At 43.9% G+C, this 22,294-nt stretch overlaps 1 protein-coding gene across 4 annotated transcripts in view; it reads left to right on the plus strand.

The window, feature by feature from the left end:
* MOB3B (MOB kinase activator 3B) overlaps positions 1–22,294 on the plus strand; it is a 188,845-nt gene that overhangs the window by 161,557 nt on the left and 4,994 nt on the right. The window contains exon 4 of one of the 4 annotated variants that reach the window (XM_029920886.1): positions 2,091–2,141. The exons of the other annotated variants lie outside the window; for them this stretch is intronic. Coding sequence (XP_029776746.1) covers positions 2,091–2,096 — 6 coding nt within the window. The 3' untranslated portion in view covers positions 2,097–2,141. Of the gene's footprint in view, positions 1–2,090; positions 2,142–22,294 lie in introns of those variants that run through there. 4 annotated transcript variants of the gene reach the window in all.

The raw sequence follows: 22,294 nt of genomic DNA on the forward strand, positions 1-22,294 counted from the left end.
GTGAATATAAAGTAGCTGGCATATAGTTAGCAGAGGTACCCCACTTCTTCCTTCCCAGCTCCCATGGCTTTTTGCCATCTTAATGATCACTAGGTATCTTTGTAACAGATGCAATGTATCTTGTTTGTATTGATGTCTCCCATAGGATGGTCAACTCTTTGAGAGTGGGGGATACAGGATATATGCTGGTGTGTCCACATTGCCAAGTACATAGCAAGTGCATAATGTGTTTTGAATTAGGAAGAGTACTTTGAGGATAATATGTCTCCATTCACAGAGATTATATACCAGTCATTCCTCCCTTGGTGCCACCTTCATCTCAGAACATGCCAGCAAACATCCACTTTTTCATTGTTGGAAATAAAGCTTCATCCTATTGGATTAGCAATAGAGATTAAAAGCAAAATTAGGCACAGAGCAGTGAAGGGATGTATCAGTCTTAGTATCATCATCTGTACCCCAACTTTCAGTTTTCTGTTTTAGATTCCAACTAGATCACCTGGGCGGTGTTGAATGCTCTCATACTTCTGTGTCCAGGTGACTAACCCTCCCAGATTTGGCATAAAATGTCTTATGTCCTGGAAAACCTCTCGATCCCTGGCAAACAGGGACAGTGGTGACCCTCTCTGGCCTCAGAATGGGAGTACAATTTGGAATTCAGAAGCTGGGAAGAGGTCGCTCTGGCCCGCCCAGTGAGGAAGGCCAGTGTGTGCATCCCCCACAGGGCTTGCCTCATGGCTCCCGTTGGGACCTGCAGGTCAGCAGCAGCCTGGGAACCCACTGCATCTGGTCTCCAACAGGGAGGGGGAGACTGAGACACAGACGTGACAGATGAGCCATTTCTCATGTAAATGCAACAGCTGAAGAAGCCTGAACTCCAGTAAGTTCACAGTTGGAGGAAACGAGCCCAAATGATGCTGGTAATTAGAAAATGGGACGGTCCCTGATTGAATAAGCAGGCTTCTGTGGGCCCCTGGCAGCGGGGGAGTCAGCTGACAGAACTGAGCTGATCAGAATTATCATTAGCAAGCACAAATAACCATCAGTGTTTTGTCGGCCTTTCACTAAAAACAAAAGCAGACTCAGAAAGCGCTGTGAGCAATGCACTAGCTGGTGAATAAAGAGCTGATTAGGGAGGAAGAGGAAGGTTGTGGAGGTGGAGAGGGAGGACAGGAGGGTGGTTGCTCACCCTTGTGCACCTGCTGACCCCTAGGTGACCTTGGTCCAGGGCTTCTCCATCTCTCTCCAGGGTTTCATTTCTTATTTCTAACAATGAAGGTGATTGTTAAGCACCTATCTTGCAGAGGTGCAGCTGTGAGACCAAATATTATCGAAGGGCTGTTCTTTTACCTTACAGCAGGGCCATAGAAGCTCTTAGATTAAATCAGTGTTTCTTAATAGGGGTCCAAATACCAGTGCATCAGAATCTTCTGGAGGTTATGTTTTAAAATGGCGTACCTGGGCCTCACCACAGATACAGCAAATCAGAATTACTGAGCTCGGTGCCTACTACCAAGCACCCTCAATCGGCATCTCAGACTTTAATGTGCATGTGAATCACATGGGCATGCTGCCAAACTGTAGATTCCAATTCAGTACACCTGGAAAGGGACTGGAATGTGCACAGTCTGCTCCCCGGCGATGTTCCTGCTGTTGGGAGCAAGACTGTACATGACAATTACTCTCAGATGTGAGAGTTCCTATTTTTAGCACTTCATTTCTTCTCCTTCTCTAGGATTGGAGGTTAGCTCAGTGAGGTGAAAAATAAAGCAAAGAAGAAAATATCTAAGGATCGGTATTGGCCAAGAATATTCCCCAAAGTGTCAGTCCTGTAATGAAGAAGTCATGGGAATAGAAGGCACAGCATAGGGAATATTCTCAGCGATACTGTAGTAGTACTGTGTGGTGACAGATGGTGAGTGAGCATAGCATACCATAGCAACTCACCATGCCTATGTCGTATACCTGAAATAATGTGATATTGTGTGTCAACTATGCTCAAAAAAAAAGTTGATCCTGAGTAATGCTCAGTGAAAATAGACTTCTTTCCCTTGATTAAGTAAGTTTACAAAATGCTGCATCATCTCCAGCCCTGAAGACCCACAATGTAGAAACGCAGATTGAAGACCTTGAGAAGTCTTGCAGAGAAGAAGCTGGTTCAGTTTTGTGTTTACACAGTTAACTCAGTTCACCACAGTCACTCTGTTTAACTACTTTTGACTCCCACAAACTTTTCTTTCATTTGTTATCACTCAGCAACATCTTATAAAGATCGTGATTCATGCAACAAATTTTGGGCAACACTGTTCCATTTTCGTGGTATGTCTCTAGATTTTGAGTTTTCCCTCCCTGCCTCTCCACCTGGGCCCCCACCACACCCGCCACTGCTGCATAGGGTCAGGAAGGAGAGGAGATGGAAAGAGGAAGATGAGAAGGAAGTGAAATTCATCCTAGGGGAGAGCTTCAGAGAAAGAAAAGAAACCCAGCCCTGTTCATTCTCACTCTTCAGTCCTCCTGCATCACTGTATGACACCCACCACTGAGTTCTTGGCACGTACAAGGCACACAAGCAATTTCAAGAAATAGACGGTAGCTGCTTTTCTTGAGTTCCAGATATTCCATTAAGCTCTTTACATATATTATTTTCTCTGTTTCTCACACTTGTTACCTTTACTTCAGACAAGTGTGGTCTCCACTTTCTTCGTATCTAAACCACATTCCTTTCCGTCTCTCACTGCCGTCACTGCCATTTTGTCACACCAAGGCTCCCACTCCTCCCCTAGTTGGCTAATGATTGAGATCCGTGCACCTAATGATTTTAGGCTTTAGCTCCAAAACCACTTAACAATGGATGATTTAGTCCAGGGCACTTTAGAGATCCAGGATTTGGAAAGCCTTGTTCTGTGAAGTCCTCACCACAACCCATCTCCACCAAAGCATATGCTGACCTCATCTTCCCCTAAGGGGTAGCCAGGTCATGCCTACACTCCCCTTGGAGATGCCTGGGTGAGTGCAGTAACCAAGGTTGGCCTGTAATGGCAAGATGAGATCAGGACTGTGAAAAGCAGAACCTCTCAAATGAGCCAGAGCTGCTCCCCAAAAGAGCCATTGTGGGCTTTTGAAAGGACCTTTTCTTTTGAAACGTCATCTGTGCAAAGTCCGCTGGGTGTTTCTTGTCAGGCATTTTCCTTGACTTGCAGCCAAATGGCTTGGACATGGGCACAGGCATTGAAGAAGAAAGAGAGAGCTTCAGCCTGTGAATCTGGCAGTATGGCCTTTCCTACAATGATGCTTCCACTGTTATGCTACCCCAGTAGCTGTCCGACCCAGAGCAAGGCATGTTGTGTCTGTAGGCCTAAGTTTTCCCAATGTAAAAGACACCGTATCCAGAGTCTCTTCCAGCTTAAACACTGTGATTATGATCTTTGGTGTGGCATGCCCCAGCCTTGTCATCTTTGATCCAGACTGGCATCTTCTCGCTTTGTGAGGCGTTCAGGAGTTAAAGCCCACCATACCAGCAGAGGGGGGTACACTCGGCACAGAGAATAGCTGGAGTTTGCATTCCTGGGGCTTTGTCATTTTCGGTGACATGTTGTGTGTATGTGTGTGTCCAGTGTGGTATCAGCTGGTGGTGGTTGTACAGGGCAATCCAGGGGCAGCCTTGTTACCATTAGTAAACAAGGTCATAGCATTAAAAAGGAAGCAGCACTGGAATTGATCTTTCCCACTGCTTTGCAACCTGCATCTAGTGTTTAAATATGCCCAAACTGCATTTGGGCAACCCAAATGCCCAGAGCTGAGTGGATGTGACAGCCTGAGAACATTTTAAGAGTCTTGGCAAACATACTCTAAAGTGTCAATTTGAAAAACAGCAATGAAATGTGGGACCAATTTCAATGAACTACATTGTACTGAGTTACTGGGAATGTGGTAAAATCAGCTACGTGTCTTGGTCAGTTCTATTTATTCATCCTTTGCTGATGTCCAGAGAACTTTTGCTTCTGGTTTGTGGGCTTATTACTGGTTTTAGTTTTTTGGGGTTTTCTTTTTTTATTTTCTTTTTCTTTTTTCTTTTTTTTTTTGTTTTTTTTTGTTTTGGTTGGATCAGGGGAGATGTGGTCTGGTTTATTTCAGGGCCTAAAATGTGATGAATTATAGCTGGGGGTGCCTGGGTGGCTCAGTGGGTTAAGCATCCGGCTTTGGTTCAGGTCATGATCTCACGGTTTGTGGGTTTGAGCCCTGCATCGAGCTCTGTGCTGACAGCTCAGAGCCTGGAGCCTGCTTCAGATTCTGTATCTCCCTCTCTCTGACCGTCCCCTGCTCACACTATCTCTCTCTGTCTCTCAAATATAAATAAAAGACCTAAAAAAAAATCATTGCAGAAGATGATACACATGGGAAAAATTTCAGCACATAATATTGATTAATAAAAACAAGACTAAAAACAAATGTATTAGAAAATTACTCTAATCATGTATCTATTATTATGTCCTTTAGAAGCATCTAAACCATAGATGAGTAAGAAAATATGGCAAAAAGTGTCCAGGGTGGTGCTCTCTTGGTGGAATTATGAGTAATACTTCATATATATACACACACACACACACACTTATTTGGTCTTTTCAAGTTTTCTATTACAGACATGTATAACTTTTATGACAAGCAGAAAAATCAAATCTTTTGCTTCCAAAGGCCTTACCCAACAAAGACCAAAGTGGCACAATGTGGCCTGTGTGCCCAGGACCAGGGGCTCTAAGTGTCCTCTCTGCTATCTCTGACCATGTTCTCTGCTCCTCCGTCACAGAGCTGTCATGGCTGAGATGCTCAAAGGAGCAAGCTGATGATGGTGCAGGCTACTTAGTGACGGTAGTTGAAGGAGGACTCACAGTCTCCTTAGACTAAACAATTAAGCTTTCCCTGGAGATGGAGTGGTCCCTCCTGCAGTAGGGAGTTAAGCATCTTCTTAAACATTGAGGTAATGTTTATCTTTACAATATGTATGCATTTTTCATTTCGAAGCCTCAGTTTGAAGGGGGCAGATCTCAGTGATTCTAAAGCACATGACGAAGGCTGCAAATACACCCACATGTAACATGTCCAGCCCTGCTGGGACCTCACTGCTAAGGGTTCCATGATCTTGATGAAAGGTTTTGGTTTGAGTTTTCCCCATCCAGACTCCTCTACTCAACTAGATCTGAAAAGAATTTTGAGGTTTTTTTTTTTTTTCAAGTTTTAAAAGAGAACAGAAGGGGGGACACCTGGGTGGCTCAGTTTTGAGCATCCGACTTCAGCTCAGATCATGATCTCACAGTTCGTGGGTTTGAGCCCCACATTGGGTTCTCTGATGTCAGCGCAGAGCCCGCTTCAGATCCTTTGTCTCCCTCTTTCTGGCCTTTCTCTGTTTGCCCTCTCCCTAAAATAAAAATAAAAGTAAACAAAAATAAAATAAAAGAGAACAAGAGGGATTCATTGAAAAAAGATTAATCCAGCCCCTGGAATGGTCCATATACACTTTTTTAAACTTAAGCTTATGTGTATGTACAATAACTACAAATAATTTTTAGCTGAAATGACCTTGTGGATCTGGAGTTATTTCTAAACCCTTCTTACTAAAATATTAGCAAAGCCCAAAACCAGAAGTAACTAGGAAAGTAACTAAGTAACTAAGACTGCTCTGATCTCAATCAGATTCTTGTAATCATTTTTTTTTCCTTCAGACAGGATGATTCTCTTCTATCCTCAGGAACCCATGACCTATCCTGTTTACACCACCCTCTCTGATTTAATTCTTTTGTATGGAGGTTTATACTCTAATCACAATAAATTGGTCTTAAAATGCTATTAGTATATTGTCAGGGGTACCTGCCTGGCTCAGTTAGTAGAGCGTACAACTCTTGATCTTTGATCATGAGTTTGAACCCCACATTGGGCATAGAGATTGCTAAAAAGTTTATATATATACACACACCCATAACTGTTATTTCTGTTCCACTTTGCCATTACCTACTTCTGTGTCATGCTCACATGTCAGATTATCTGGCAGTTCTGCAGGCCCGCCACTACAACAGCCTAAGAATGCCTAGGGTTACAAGTCACACACTGCCTTATCTCTTTACCTTGCCTGAGAAGGCATGGTTTTAGACTGCCTCTGGTTTTTAATGGAAGAGAGTCATTTCTAGACCATTCAGTAAACACTTATGACCTGCTGAATATGTGCTGAAAATCAGGGTCCCTGCTTTGAAGGGATTCACTGGAATATTCCCTCCTACCTTGTCATTACTATATCCTATCCCAAAGTATTTTTCCCCAAATCTGCTAGTTCTAAGGGATGTCAGAAGGTGTTATGTGAAAAGGGAGTTCCATGGTCAAATAACTGTGGGAAACGGTGAGTTAAGAAAGCTATTCTGGGGTCCTTAATACCCTAACGTGCATCCTAAGCCTCCAAGTAAAGCAATCAATGTGCAGATTTATTTGATCAGGGAATCCTTTCACTACAGAGTGTTTTGTGTATCTAAAGCTTTGAAATACCCTTTGGGAAATACTAACTACTCAGTCTTATATAATCTACCTTCTGTATTATGAGCTCAGTTCTCTTCCGACTACTGAGTTCCTGTTAATAGACATTTTTTTAAAACCCCTATCATAGACACTGCTGTGTGCCAGTCACATAAAATATGTCTCCATTCTTTAAGAATGATTTTATTTATTTTTCTAAAGTTTATTTATTTTGAGAGAGAGAAAGAGTAGGGTGGGGAAGAGAGAACAAGAGAGAAAATTACAAGCAGGCTCTACACTGTCAGTGCAGAGCCTGACTCAGAGCTTGATCTGACAAACTGAGATCATGACCTGAGCTGAAATCAGGCATTAGATGCTTAAATGACTGAGCCACCCAGGGGCTCCAAGAAACTCATGATTTTAAAGAATCATACCTTTTAATCCATTACTTAGAACTGTACCATCCAATACAGAAGCCACTAACTACTTATAGTTTCTTAAAATTAAATTAATTTAAATTAAACTAAAATGAAAATTAGTTTCTTAATCTCACTAGACACATTTCAAGTGCTCGAGAGTCACATGTATCAATTATATAGTACAGATAGTAAACATTTTCGTCATCATGGAACATTCTCTTGGACACTGCTGAGGTAGAGGCTCTATCCTCAAGAATTACTTCCTACTGTGCACTAATAATACCCTGTTCCACCGCCAATGGCTGCCAAGTATGTTTAAAATTGTTCCTAGGATGCCTCAGTAAGACATTGGTATTTAACTCCTCGCATGGTCTCTTTTTGCTAGGTCACACCTCTCCTACCTGGTTTACAGATAAAAAACAGATAAAACTCAAAATCGTGTGTTCAGTGTTTCTCCCTAGGTGCAATGTCAGAATCTCCACCTCATAGAGCAGCTCCATACATCAGGACTGCTGATGGTCTCTGGGACACCAAATCATAATTGTATATCATTGTGTCTGCAGTATTGGAAATTGCTGCAGAATGTCAGTCACAATATGAATTAATTCATCTCCATGAGCATTTATATGAAAATGTGAATAGTCAGTATGGCTTAATGCCCATAGATAAGCCTGCCAAATTTTGGCTGCTCTGTGTGGTCTAGACTGGTTCAAATTTCCCGGCCAGATAAGACTCAATTCTTTGGCTCCAAAAGATGTCAAATGAGTATCAGGATTTGAATGCAGGAAGATTTTATTTATCGAAATATAACAGTATATCTTCTCTCACCACCCACCTCCTCCACCACATAAAAGTATGAGGATAAGAGTATGGAAATCTCTATCCTAGGGACTTGTGTGGTCTTAGGAACACCTTTTCCCATGAAATAATTTTACACATAACGTTCAGATATATAGGCCACCAACAAAGTCAGTAGGCCATAGTGTAGTACTAGAGTGTAATATGAATCAGTTCCATGATGTTAGTGCTAATGGATTCCTGTGACATTGTGACTGTGACTGTACCTGGACCAGTAAATAAAAATAAATGCATACAAGGAGGTCTGAGTGAAAAAAAGAGAAATACAGACTAGTCAAAAGGGAACCCTAGAGTTCCTTGAATGGGCCTTAGCTTCTCACCACCAGGCCAGAGAGCCATGTGAGCCCTTGGTCTCCATGTCCTCTTGAGTCCTGCTCAATCTTCAAACTGCATTTTAATTGTCCCTTTCTCAGAGGGACATCCCCTCATGCTACACCACACTGCGTCCATGCTAACTGCTTACTGAGCCCAAAGAGGGCAGCCAAGATGGAAACCACCATATTGTTAAGGACTAGTATCAGAAGTGATAAACCACCCATTGTGCCATTTTCGGTTCCTTAGAAGTGAGTCATTCATTTCAGCCCACACTTAAGGGGAGGGGAATTAAGCTCTAGTTCTTGAAGAGAGAAATATCAAATAATGTTTTTAATATATTTTTATTTTGTTTTATCTTTTTTGAGAGAGAGAGAGAGAATGAGAGAAGAGAGGGCACACACGTGTGGAGAGGGAGAGAGAGACAATCTTAAGCAGGCTCCATGACCTAAGCCCAAATGGAGAATCAAATGTTCAACTGACTGAACCACCCAGGCACCTCCTCTAATATATTTTTAAACCAGAAACCAAAAATTTTTAACAGATGATGTTTGCCTTTGGCCCATAAATTTCCCTTTCTTCTTTCATTCCCCACATCCTGCAGCTCAGGTCTGCCACCTGCCCCAGAGCACTCCTTCAGAAATGACCTGCTTCAGTGAAAACACCTGTTACCTCAGAGTGGTTATAACTCCTCCCCTTCCTAGCCAAGCCCTTGTAGAAGATAGTCAAGCCAGTTGTCTCAGTAATCTGCCCTCTGTCACTCCAGAAACTTGCCCTTGAGGTAGTGCCCTGCAGCCCTGTGTGCTTGCCTTTGAAAAAGAGAAGGAATAGCAAATAGTGTAATTCATGTTACAGACAGATCTTAAAACATTGTACTGAGCAAAAGAAACCAGACATAAAAAGTACATACTGTTTGATCCCATTTGTATCAAATTCTATAGCAGTCTAAACGAATCCACAGTACCAGAAAGCAGGTTGGTGGTTGTCTGGGGCCAAAGATATGGGTAGGGGCTTGACTGCAAAGAGGCAAGAGGGAATTTTCAGAGGTGATAGAAATGTTCCATATCTCGGTGTGCTGGTTACCCGGGAGCATATCCCTATCAAACTTCGTCAAACTGTACATTTAAATAGAAGCACTTTAGAAGACCAAAATTACCTCGATACACTTCATTTTTCAAGTATGCTTGGTGAATGCATTCAATCTTTTTTTTTAAACCACTTTAGTATTCACCAAAACAATGTTTTGACGGGTCTTTGCTGAAAACTTTGGTCTCCCTGCTACCTGGGTGGTTAACAAGACAAACTGAAAGGAACTGTAGCAAGTTATCTCTAAAGGCCGATTAGAATATCAGCATCTTTATAGGTTATAATAACAGACATAATTCCTGTCACAGAGTCGGTGGCTCTCCCTTCCCTCTGGCCACCAGTTAAGAATGGTTGTAAACCATTGTGGTACACGTCACCTGGGGAGGTTTCAGAAATCTGTTCTCAGTCCCTATCCCAGGCCTATTAAATCAGAATCTCCAAGGGTAGGGCTCAAGCAAAGTAAAGCTCTTTATATTGGCTCTCATGGATCACCAGTGGTGATCCCTAGAGAGATGGAATATGGTGCTTCTCAGACTTTTGCTTGTGTTCTACTACTGGAAACTTTGATTCAGTAGTTCTGGGAAAGGACTTGTGAAATCTGCATCCTTAATAAAAGCTCCCAAGTAATACTGATGTAGGTGGGCCAGCCATCACCCTTTGAAACCAATACCATCAAGAGACCCCTGGGTAGCTTAGTTGGCTAAGCGTCCAATTTCAACTCAGGTCATGATCTCATGGTGTGTGAGTTTAAGCCCCACATCGGGCTCTGCACTGACAGCTCAGAACCTGAAGCCTGCTTCCCGTTCTGTGTCTCCCTCTCTGCCTCTCCCCTGCTCATGCTCTGTCTCTCTCACTCTCTCAATCAAAAAATAAATAAATAAATAAATAAATAAATAAGAAACTGATGCCACCGATTCTCAAATTTCTGGGTAGAAATCGAATCCAACAAGATACCTAGGGCTGAATGTGGCCCCCTCACCTTGATTTCTTAGATGGCACCTAACCCCAACTACTTTTGTTTGCTTAAGTTCAGGCTCACATCCCTCCACCCCATCCCTTCCCCCAGAATCAACCCTACACTCAATACCCTGTCTAAACCATAATGGTGTTTTTGTCGTCCCCCACTGGCAGCAATCATGACCACATGCTAGAAGCCCATCCCCTAGAGACCTCACTTCAGCATAGCACCTCATGTGTTGAACCCCCCATTACACAAGCCTTAGTGCCTCTTGAGCCCCGTGCTCCAGGCATATGGCTAGGCTTTGGGGACACAGTGACAGGTCAGTCTCCTTAACTTGAGTCTTCCTATCTGTGGAGAGGTCTGAGGGTCTTAGTTTTCCATGGGTAAAATGAGGGGGCATAGCCCAAATCAGTGATCCTTAGCAACAGGTTCTGTGACCACGCAGAGCGAAGCTGGAGCAGGAGTCTGGGACCTTACCTCCTCTACAACTAGATCTGCCATATATATTTTTTTCATAGCTTCTGTGTAAGATTGCTTTAGAAGATGGTTTCTACTACTAAAATAAATTGTAAATCCATTGGATTAGGAGAGATTTCTATATACTTCCAGTTCTGGCACAGTGTAGATCCAGAATGACATAAACTGTCCCCTGCTTTTTTTTTTTTTTACTTCATTTGTTCATAATAGTATAATTATTTTGAAACAAGTTTATATAGAAATTTATATCTACATCTTATTAAAGTGTTTCAGGATAGAAGAACTTAAAGTGGCCTGTATTTACTGTAACTTTTAAAATTCATTATACTTAGCATCTAAGGATATAATCATAGTGAAATTTTTTTTAAATAAAGCTATGGACCAGGTGCTGTGGGAAATGTGTTTATGTATTGCCTCATTTATTTTTTTTTTAATGTTTGTTTATTTCTGAGAGACAGAGAGTTAGTGGGGGAGGGGCAGAGAGAGGGTGACAGAGGATCTGAAGAAGGTTCCGGGCTGACAGCAGGGAGCCCAATGTGGGGCTCAGGTTCACAAACTGTGAGATCATAATCTGAGCCGAAGTCAGATGCTTAACTGACTGAGCCACCCAGGTGCCTCTGCATTACCTCCTACAATCTGCACACAATCCTATGAGATAAATACTGTTTTTATCTCCATATTAAAGGAGAGGAAAATCAGACAAGGTGTGAAGTCACTTGTCCCATGTCACATAGCCCTGTGGAGTCAGGAGTTCAACACATGCAGTCTGACCCTGTAACTCAGACACAGCCTTTGCTGAGGCAGATTTCTGCTCAGGAACACACTAATCCAAACAGTCTCTGGTGATCTGCAGAAGCTAGGTGATTTCCTAAGGTTCTAACCCTTGGATAGAACAGCATCTAGCTGTGAGGCCACGGTCAAGTCATGTCAGCAATCTGAGCACATGGAATATGCGTTGTTTAATGACTCAAAGGAGACGACAGTGTGTAAAGAGCTGGTGCTGAGTTCTGGGGCAACTAAAAAGAAATGGCGCCTGCTTCAAGAAATGTAATGTCTATAGATCAGATGACCCAAACCCAAAGCCTGCAGAGGCCAGGCAGGTAGTAAATGTGAATTAGCAAGCAGGCCATAGAAACAGGAAGCTCTGGGAGCGACCGCCATGCAACTCCAGCTCATGGTTTCATTGAGGTTGTAAGGACTCAGAGTTTCCAAATCAAAGAAATTAAAGCTCCAACATTTTAGGTGAACTCTTCAGAATTTTAAATGGTGGCAACCTATTAGAACAGTTCTTGTATTTCATTTCAGTTCATTCCATTCCGTTCCATTCCACTTCATTCCATTCCATTCCTAAACCTAGAGGCCTAACAAATACTTTCTAGGAGTGCCCTTTACCTAGCAGCCATCATTTTGCACTCCTGCCTTATATAGAGCCTCTGGACAGGCCAGAGCAGGGTCTGACCCATTACAATCTGGCAACACATTCACACGGCCTGCACTTGTATTACTTTTAGAGTTTTCTCATATCTTGAAAGCCTAGAACTTCCAAGCCTATGAAGGGAGCCTTGGTGTGTGTGTGTGTGTGTGTGTGTGTGTGTGTGTGTGTGTGTGTGTGTGTTGGGGGGTGTACACAGTTTGGATGAAGCAGATAAGACACTGGTCATTTGATTGAGTTGGTGTCAGCTTCATACCATGCTGCTCTGTGCTCGCCACCACTGCTGGTCTTCAGGGACTGTATTGCTGGAGGCACCGAGAGATACAGAGCACATCTGTTCCTTTGTCATTGGCTTCAGTCGACACGACCAGTGTCATCGCCAGTTGGCCTTGAGAGTGTTGACCCAGTCGCTGCCAGGCCCAGGCCGCAGAGCAGCTGTTGTTATTGTATACGTTCACTCCAAACAGTGGAGCCTTCAGAAGCCCCACCATGCAGCACCTCTGTTCCGGGAAACTGGCAGAAAGTACCAGAGTCCGCACAGCACACACTCAAGGGATTTTATCTTATTAATCTTTGGGAAACGTTGGCAAATGGACAGGAGTCAAGTAAGATGTTTGACCACGTCCAACATATGTTGGTTTTAATTTTGTGGCCTGATGATGGAAGATAGAGACTTCTCATGAAGTTGGCGCTCCTAGGCATATCTAAATCCCATTTTTAATATAAGGTTTCTGTTGTGGTTTTCTCTTTATTTGGAACTCACTCTTTCTTTGGCAGTGACAGCAGCTCTTTGCGTACTAGAGAGGAATCTTGATGGGGACTCGCGGGTGCGGTTTTTTCCTCTGGTGTCACTGGCATAAGATGTTACAGTTGTGAGAGCTTCTCAGACAGTTACCCTTTATTTTGGTTTCTGTTGCTGGTGCAAGGGTGCTTGGCATTTTGTATTAACAGATCATTCTAAGTAGAAAAATTCTTGTGAACTTTTTTGTTTCAGATATGAACAGCAATCATAGAGAGCATTTAATTAGTTGGACACAAGTGTGCACTTATGTGCACAGGCACACACACACACACACACTAATGCTCACTTATTCTGAGAAAGCTTCAGATCTTTCAAAACCTCTTCTGTGGTTTTCTTTTCCATTTTACTGAAATTGTACATTAAAATTCTTTTCCTTGAAGCTTTTGAAACTGTTTTTGCCAAAATTGATATCAAAAGGGGGTTTTGTTATTATTTTGTTTTAAATTGTGGTAAAGTATACATTACATAAAATTTACCATCATAACTGTTTTAAGTGTACAATTTAGTAGCAGTCAGCACACTCACATTGTTGTGCAACCCACACCACCATCCATCTCTAGAGCTCTTTTCATCTTGACACGTGTCGCTTTTGTTTTGTTTTATTTTCACATACGAGCTAGGTCTCTAGGCTGTGCAAGTGAGGTGAGGAAAGGGAACAAAAAAGTATGCAAAGAAAAAGCATATCTGCTTCTATTTCTCTTTAACTGAGGCAGAACTGTTACCCGCCTTCAATACGTTAGATAGTTCCCCTCTTGAGACCAAAACACAGTGTGGCAATAGTAGCACATAATCTATTGCTACAATGTCTAAAAACGCAGCCTCACACTAAGAACCAATGAGGAAGGAGCCCTAACAAGTAAAAATTGCTTTAGCTCTCTGAAGCACATCCCCTTTATGTAAAATCCATGTTGTTTTCACGGCTCATTAATTGGGAATCAGAGGCTAAGAAAAGAAAGGGGCTTGCCTCCTCCCAGACTCTGAAAGCTGTACAAGTGTGGTTCTAAGGGGCCGCAGGCGCATGCAGAGTTTATTCTTGTTTTACACGTGTTTTCTTCCTGATGCACCATCACTGCTCACCCAAAGCAGGAGAAATATCGGACTATTTGTGGCCAGGTCAGCTTTACAAGCTTGGCAGCTTGGGGATCCATTTATAATCCCAGGCTTTAAAACTTTAGAGTCACACTGGCCATGGTATCCCCAGGGAGCAGATCAGGGTGTAGCAAACTTTTTCTGAAAAGGTCCAGACACTTAGTGTTTTAGCTTGTGGGCCCTAAATGGTCCGTGTCACAACTGCCCGACTCCGCCTTTCAGGTGAGAAAGCAGCCAGAAACCGTGCACAAACAAACGGGCGTGGCATGGCTGCATGCCAGTACCTCTTTACTGATTGACATTGAAATTTGAACTTCATAGCATGTGTGTCATGGAATATTCTTCTTTTGTTTTGTTTCCAGTGATTTGAAAATGTAAAAATTCTCTTTAGGTTATGGGCCATACAAAACAGGGGTGGACCGGATCTGCTTCGTGGGCTGTAGTTTCCAGTTCCCTGACGTAAAGGAGAGACGTGATTCTGAGGCCCATTGACAAGACCCAAAGGACAGGTCTTGGGTCAAATTATCGCTCTGCCAAGAATTAACCACATAACTATGGGCAGCCACCAACTTCTGTAACTTTCAGTTTCTGGCCAGGGAAGCATACTGGCCACCCCACAGAGGTGAGGGTCAGCGACAAAGTGGGACACCACGAGGGACACCAAGATCAGCCCCTGAACCTCTGAAGTGCCTGAGAACATGTTTCATTTGGCAGTAGTCTAACCCCAGCAAGCAATCTTATTTTGTTAAAATGAAGATTCACGTCCATGTATTTCATTAATCTCTTCCTTCCAAAGGAATGGGACTGCTACGAAGCTACTATCCTCCTAAAGTACAGGCTCTCTGAGGAAGAAAATCTCCATATGTTTTCATCAGACACACAATAGAGGTCTTATTAAGTGATGGCAGGCTCTGTCCTCTGGAGCAGCCAGCTCGGCTGAGCAACTTCTATGAATTCTTTGTTTTCCTGGGGGAGGTAAATTCTTCCTCTGGGGACCCATGCCCTGAAAGTTCAGAGCACACCCAAAATGACAAGTCATGTTCTTCAGCGTTTCTTGAATGTCATTAAGAGTTCGATCCATTAAGCTTCTCTAGGAATAAGTGAGTCTATGCCTGCAGCTGCTTAGCCTGGTCTGGGAACTGCTTCACCAGCCAGCGCCCCCTCCCCCACCCCCTTATGGAAAAGCCAAGGGACAGAAGTGCTTACCCTGCCACATCCAGTCTTCAAAGAACAGCAACCTGATAGGTGTCCACCGGGCCACTTTGAAGCCTGCCACCTCCCTCTGAGCCACCCTTTGCTCATCCCCAAAATGAGGGGCCTGAGGAGCCTCTGCCAGAAACCAGTCCAGCTGGTCTGACACATGCAGGGTGTGGGAGGGAGGGAGTCAGACACTTTACAGTTGTGTGGACCTCAAGCCAAGAGGGGCAGGCAGAGATGGGAAGGAGGAGGGAGGGGCGGCTGCCAGCCAGAGGGGCGAAGACTGCTGCTCGGTGGGTTATAGGTCACATCACTTTGAGCAGGAATCCGTGTGGATGCATGCACTGTCATGACCAGGAGTGTCCTAGCAAGAAGGATGGCATGGGGAGGACACGATCATTCCATCTGCAGAGGAAGTCCGGACGTTACAGTGCATGGAGTGGCAGAATGGGGGCAGGGAGGATGCCCTGTGGGGCTATGAGGGAAGAGCTTGAGAAATGCAGTGATGGAACATTTTGATTCACGCTCTCGCTCTCATGATGCCTGCTAAGGCAGCCTGTCTCCATCTGGAGGGTGTCCACAACTCATCTGTGGTTAAATGAGAGAGTTTTCAAAAATGTGCCACTCTGCCTTTATGAGAATCAGTATAAATCAAGAGACTGAATATGTTTACATAAAGTGACTTATTTTTAATGCTTGTAGGATTTGGGAAAAGAAGAGCAGTTTGATTCTTGTATCATACGAATAAATATTCTCTGTGGGTGGCAGGTCCGTGTGTTTATCTGTCCATGCATATGTATACATGTACTTGGGGGAGTGCACATATGCTCACACACACACACACACACACAAACACACACACACACTCCTCTGTTGGGGAGCGCCCTCCGTGTCAGTAATGTGGGCTGCTGTTTAGAAACAGAATTAATCAAATAAATAGTGTTCTTTCCTGTTTAGGGAGGTCTGGCCTGCCATGTTTCTATTTTTATTTCTTCTGGCTTATTTGCCACCCACATTCCTAAAAGAAAACAGAAAGAACATTTTTAATTCCTGTGTGATGGTTGGATCCCATATATACTTTCAGCTGGGAGAATTCTTTTAAAAATTCTGTAGTCTGGCTGCCTTGCCTGCCTTACAAGAATTCAGACTTGGGGATGCTGACTGTGGGCCTCCCATGAATGAGTCCACCGGCAACATCCCTGTTCCCCTGGCTAGTGCTGGCTGTGTATGCCCGCTGACTCAGATAAAGGCAGCTGAAGAAAAATCTCTGCAGCACAAGGCCTTGGGATAGAAGTGGTGAACTGATTAGGAAGACAGGTTTTCAAGTTTCCACGTTGTCTATCCTCACTACTAGCTGTGTTACTTTGATCAAGGTCCTTAACCCTCCATTTCCTCATCTGTAAAATGAGGATAACACCACTCCCTACAAAAGACAGCTGTAAGGACTGAATGAAATAATGAATGTCCAGCATTGAGCACAGCGTCTGGCAGAGAAGTGCAGGAAGTGGTAGTTTCTCTTCTGTTAGGAACACAATAAACTTTCATTGATTCATTCAGGCTCTTAACACTGTTGCCCCCAATTTGTCCACTCCATCTTTTGTGACGTGACACTACTTCATTCATTCATTCATTCATTCATTCATTCATTCATCAAGTTAGTTATGATGTTTAAAGCCTTGTTCCAAAAATAATTTAAGGTGTCTAGTGTCAGTCTCCCCCTGGAATGCTTTCTCTTAGGTCCCATTAAAGAGACACAACTATGTGAAGAAAAATAGTTTTAAATAAACACTTAAGCCCAATGCTTGATCCTTGCGCAAGCTACCTGCTCTCTGCTCTCTGGTCAGTTTGCCCTCCTGAACAGAAGCTCCCTGCCTGCAGGACCCTGGAGAGAAACTGCATTGTCCGGGCTCCCAAGGCACTGCGAGTGAAACAAGTCCCTGGAGCAGGAGAGGTCAGGGGGAGGGTGCCCCAGAGATTCTGCAAGGTGGGCTCCAAGACTGTGGTCCCGAGACCTAGCGGCTTCCCTGGGGCCTGAGGGCAGGTGAGAGCTTTCCCCCACCAACCCCATTGTTTCCACTGTCAACTGTCCAGGTTTTCCACAGGGATTGGGCTGGAAAGTAGATGGAGTATTTTGTATTTGCTTGTTTGTTTTTCTTTCCTTCTTTATTGTTCTGGGGACTTCCCCACAGCAAGCATCCTGGGCTCCCCCTTGAAGAGAGATGCTGCCCTCCAGAGCAGAATAACACTGCACTCCTGTCTGAGGGAGAGCTGACTGCCGGACCACATTCTTTAGGGCCACTGGGACCCTCCTTGTCTCTTTCCTTTCCCTGAGTCCTGGTCCCTGTCTCTGAATCACTCTGTGTCCCATGGAGGCAGCTTGTAGCCCTCCCAGACCTGGAAGCAGAGCACAAAGGGTGAACAGGAGTGTTCTAGGCAGGAGACGGGAGTGGGGCTCTCCAGGCAGAAGAAGAAAAGCACACAGAGATACAGACGCAGACAGGCACGAGGCGTGTGTAAGGCTGGAGAGAAAATGAGGCAGATCCTGAGGTATCTGCAGTCTTTAACTTGCTGGGACTTTATATGGTAGAAGATGGAGATGAGTGGAAGCAAGTTTTGTGCCCCTGTGGATTTTCAACAGCACCTTTCCAGCCAGCACTGTTGATGATACCAGTGGGGATCAGAGCGGGTGCTTCTCTGGAGTCACGGGGCAGTGTGGTATCACAGGAAATCCTCAGTCCTTCCGACTGGGTAATTCGGAGACAACAGCTGGTGTTGACTCTCGCAACGTCATGCCTTAGCTCCGTGCCACTTTCCTCTTCTGAATCCACAGCCCCGAGGGCCACACCGGCCCATTCCTAGAGTTCTTACTCCTAGTGTCATGGTGCTCCAAGAAAGAAACTTCACGGAGTCCTTGTCCTTGATCTCAGACTGACCCGCACAGGTTAGCCGACTTTGGTTCTCACTCTCCTTGCTCCTCCAGCTAAACGGCCAGTTCAAAGGGACTTGCTTTTGCTACCAGTGGGTCAGATCCTGAGATAAGGAAATAAATAATCTGCTTGACCTCCAGTGTAGAAACATGACCTGAGGGAAATGGGTCTTGGCAGGAGCTGAGGACCCTAGAGAGGCAGGTGGATTGTGGTGGTTCTGGTGAAATCTTGGCATGGACACCAGCAGAATCGTTGTTTGGAATGGAGGAGGGAAGAGGGCAAGACCCATGAGAGAAAGAATTTTCAAGATAGTTAACATTTTCAAAGCACCCACTTTTAAAGGGAAAAATAGCTAATAACAAACAAATGGGCAATGTGGATCCAACTTGGAGGTTTTCAAGTCTCTAAAAAATGGAATTTGTAGGATGAAAGGCACCTGGCCACCACCCCTGCAAGGCCCAACCTCCTGACTGCTAGGAATGAAATTACTCCCGGTTACAGGGCTTGGTGTCAGCCACACCCTCGCCCTCCAGCCAGAAATGTGTCCCTGTACTTCAGGCTGCAGTTCAAACCCACGTTCCAGTGTCTCTCTGAGGGGAGCCTGGGAGGTGGCTATGCTCCTGCGGGAGCATGCACGGAGTGGGCGGGCAGGTCACTGGGGGTGGGGGTGCTGAGGCTGTGCTACCGGTATGTGGGCAAGGAGGCAGTTTATAAATTGAGCACCACAACTGATTGCTTTTCCTGGTGGACTCCCCGTTTTTCTATGGTGTTTTTCAGCAACCATCACCTTAACATATTGCCTTTTGAATGTGTCATTGAGGCTCCATTCCCAGAGAAGGCGAGTGTACCCTTGTGTGTGGGGTTGGGGTGTGTGTGGGGATGTGTGTATGTGTGTGTGTGTATGTGCACACACACACTCTGTTTACTGAGAGGCAATTTACTGCCCTCTTTGGGCCAAATCTAACAATAGGTTGTCTATTCAAGCTAGTCCATTTTAATCCATTGGGTGTTTAATGGTGGCTAATGGGTGGAGGGGCCATTTATTTACATAAAGGTCATTTTCACAGTTTTCAGCCCAATGCTCTCTCCTTACACTTTCAGCCTTCTGCACCCACCTCCCTTTCATCTTTCTGTGCTCCCCTTCTTCCTCAACATTTCCTTATTTCCAATATTTCTTCCTCCTCCTTGTTTCTTAGAATCAGTAGAGTTGGTGAAGTGAAAACAGTGTTGTTTTGCCCTCTTGTCCGAATATTCTTTAAAACGCTAGAAAACCAAAGGCCCCACTGCTTTTCTTTTATTTCTCACCCCTGCAGAGTAACGGAAACAGTATTTTGTGTTTGTTGGCTTATTCTTTGTTCTTCAGTCAACCAAACCTGGGTGCAAATTCTTATTCTTCCACACATTTGCTCTGTGAACTTGGGCAAGTTGCCTCCATTCTCTCAGCCTCTGTTGCCTCATCTGTCTATTAGAAAAAGCAATGTGTACTCTATAGATTTTTGGAAAGTCCATAAAATAAATATAAGTGTCTCTACCAAAGTAAATTCTCAACACGTATTTCCCGCCACTACTCACTTTACTGGGTCTATAGACCTAATTATTGTTTTTCTTCATTGGATTTTAGTCTAATTAACACATACTGTTTTCAGCACCTGGTTTGTGTCAGGCCTAGGGTCCAAACAGACCAAGATATAGTTTATCTCCTCAATGCCAACCCCAGGCAGGAGCCAGGAAAGTAATAAACTAGAACAATGTGAAGGGTGCTCTGGGTGCTAAGAAACCAAAGAGGGACACCGAAGACTTCTTGAGGAGGGGTGAGGAAGGTGGGAGAAGGTGTCCCTGAAGAGGAACAAGCAGAAGCATATATACAGGAGGAGTTGCTGTGGGGAGAGCTGAGGAGTGACAGGGCAGCAGAGAGGTTGGGAGTCCAGAGGGAAAAGAGCATTGAACACGAGGGTTGGAACTTACTAGTTTGAACACTGTGGACGGCTGTTAGAGCACAGGTGAGGGAAAGCCAGAAACATGGGAGGGACTTTATCTGAAGTTCCCTGAGCCGACTCTAAGACCTCCTCATTTCGGGATCTACACCAGTGCCCAGAGCCCACAGCTAGGGGTGCTAACCCATGCTTAGTATTTGCGCCCCTTCAGGCAAGTCTCCAATCGCTCACCATCTAGGTTTTTAGTCTCTGAAGGGAAGGTCTGAGACAATACCCAGAGTCCTAGGCTTTAACACTAGGCTGTGATTCTGTGATCATGCCACCATTTTTTAGAGCTTTTTGGTTTTTTAGTTTTCTTCGTGTTTACTTATTTATTTTGAGAGAAAAAGAGTGAGAGAGAGAGAGGCTAGCAGGAGAGGGGCAAAGAGAAAGGGAGAGAGAGAATCCCAAGCAGACTCCTCAGTGCTATCAGTGCAGAACCACATTCGGGGTCAATATCACAAACCTTGAGACCATGGCCTGAGCCCAAGTCAAGAGTTAGATGCTTAACTGATTATCTACCCAGGCATCCCTTAGAGTTTGTTTTATGATTTCTAATGTTAACTTAGTAAAATCAGCATGTGAGCATAATGACTGACACCTAGTAGACATCAATGTTTTACCTTTACTTTATGTGAAAAATAGATCACTAAAATGTGTGATGGCAAGTACAGTAAGCAGAGAGTCAGTTGGACGACTCTGGTAGTCACGGCTCGGTCAGCAGTTATTTGGCCTCAATTAAGGTATTTCACGTCTCTTGCCACTGCTTAGTCCCGGCCCTCCACTGCCAGTTCTAAGAATGGCTACCCTGGGAGAGAAGGGTAAGTTTTCACTTTCAGAGCTCATGCAAGTTTGTTCTACAGATATCAAACACTTGTTCCAATGGCCAGGAAAGATCTCTATTTCAGTTTAAAAGTGTTTAGAACAGAAGAGCTTGAATATCTTATGCAGAAGATATGCTGATTTCATCCACCACCCCCAGTCCACACAAAAACTAGCCAAAAGTCATTTTAACTTTATTTCTAAAACTAAATATTATTTCAGTTTGGAGGTTTGGTCTACTTCTATTTTTGTTGTTTTTTTAATTATTGGAGCTTATTTTCTTAGAAAAAAATTACATATATGTTAAAAATATCTAAAAATCCAGAATATATACAAAGGGCAAATATCAAAAATAGAAAACACACATCATTTCCTTCACCCAGAGATAAACTTACTCATCATGTTGAACTCATATTTGTATATACATTTTCCCAAAATAATTATATTAAACCATATATGAAAATATTTCTAATCTACATTAATATATAACAAAGTTTTAAGGGTCTTTTCAGACTCAGGCAAAAAAATGATGAGTTCCAGTGCTGGTAGAAAGTGGCAGGTGTGTGCAAAGTGGTGGGGAACTGAAGAAGGGAGCTGAGGAACCTTTTCTGGAAGCTAACAGTTGAATCTTGAAGGATGTCAGTGTTTGCCAGGCACAGAAGAGCAGAGAGCCTTTCTCAGATGGAAGAAAGAGCTAGAAAAACTACTAGAAACCTAGATAGACTGTGCCCTGTTGGAAACAGGGGAGGAGTTTGGGTTGCCTGGTGGGTGTGGTGCCTGCGTGGGTGGGGATACAACAGGAGGAAAGCGGAGGGGGTGAGTCTGTTATGAACAGCTTTGTTTGCCAGGCTGTGGAGTATGGAATTTGTTCTGTTGACAGTGGGGAACAAGGGACTTTACAGAATCAATTACTGCCTTACATTAAAGCAAATAATACTGAGTGAGCACAGCTTTACTCTTTCCTTAAGGATGGATGTTTTTAGAATCCAGGTGCTTAAAAACATCTTCCTATACAAGTTAAATACAGTCTTCATGAAAATTTCTCAGGAAACTCTTCATCACCTCTGCAGAAGGTTTTGAAGTACCTTTTTGAGTTCCCTAATGGGCTGCCTTAATACACATTGCATACAGAGGACTCCTATAATTGCAAATTCATTCCTGAAGAATGGTCTGGGCAGAGGTTGTTTAGGCCACTCTCTGTGATAGGAAGGAATGTGTTTGGTTCTGCTAGATGACTTCGGGAGAGATTTGATGGTGACGAAAGCTATGGAACCCAATATTTGGCTGGTACTTGGCTTGAGGGTTTTTTTCCCCCCTCAAGAACCAATTGTTTCGTAACCAGTTCATTTGCGCCACCCAGTGGGGAAATGTTAGAATACAGCTTTGAAGGGTGGATCTAACTGAGCTGTTCTTCCTCAAAGACGGATCTGGGAATTCCTGGTCT

This window comes from Suricata suricatta, chromosome 13 (genome assembly GCF_006229205.1).
Source record: "Suricata suricatta isolate VVHF042 chromosome 13, meerkat_22Aug2017_6uvM2_HiC, whole genome shotgun sequence".
NCBI classification, from domain to species: Eukaryota; Metazoa; Chordata; class Mammalia; order Carnivora; family Herpestidae; genus Suricata; species Suricata suricatta.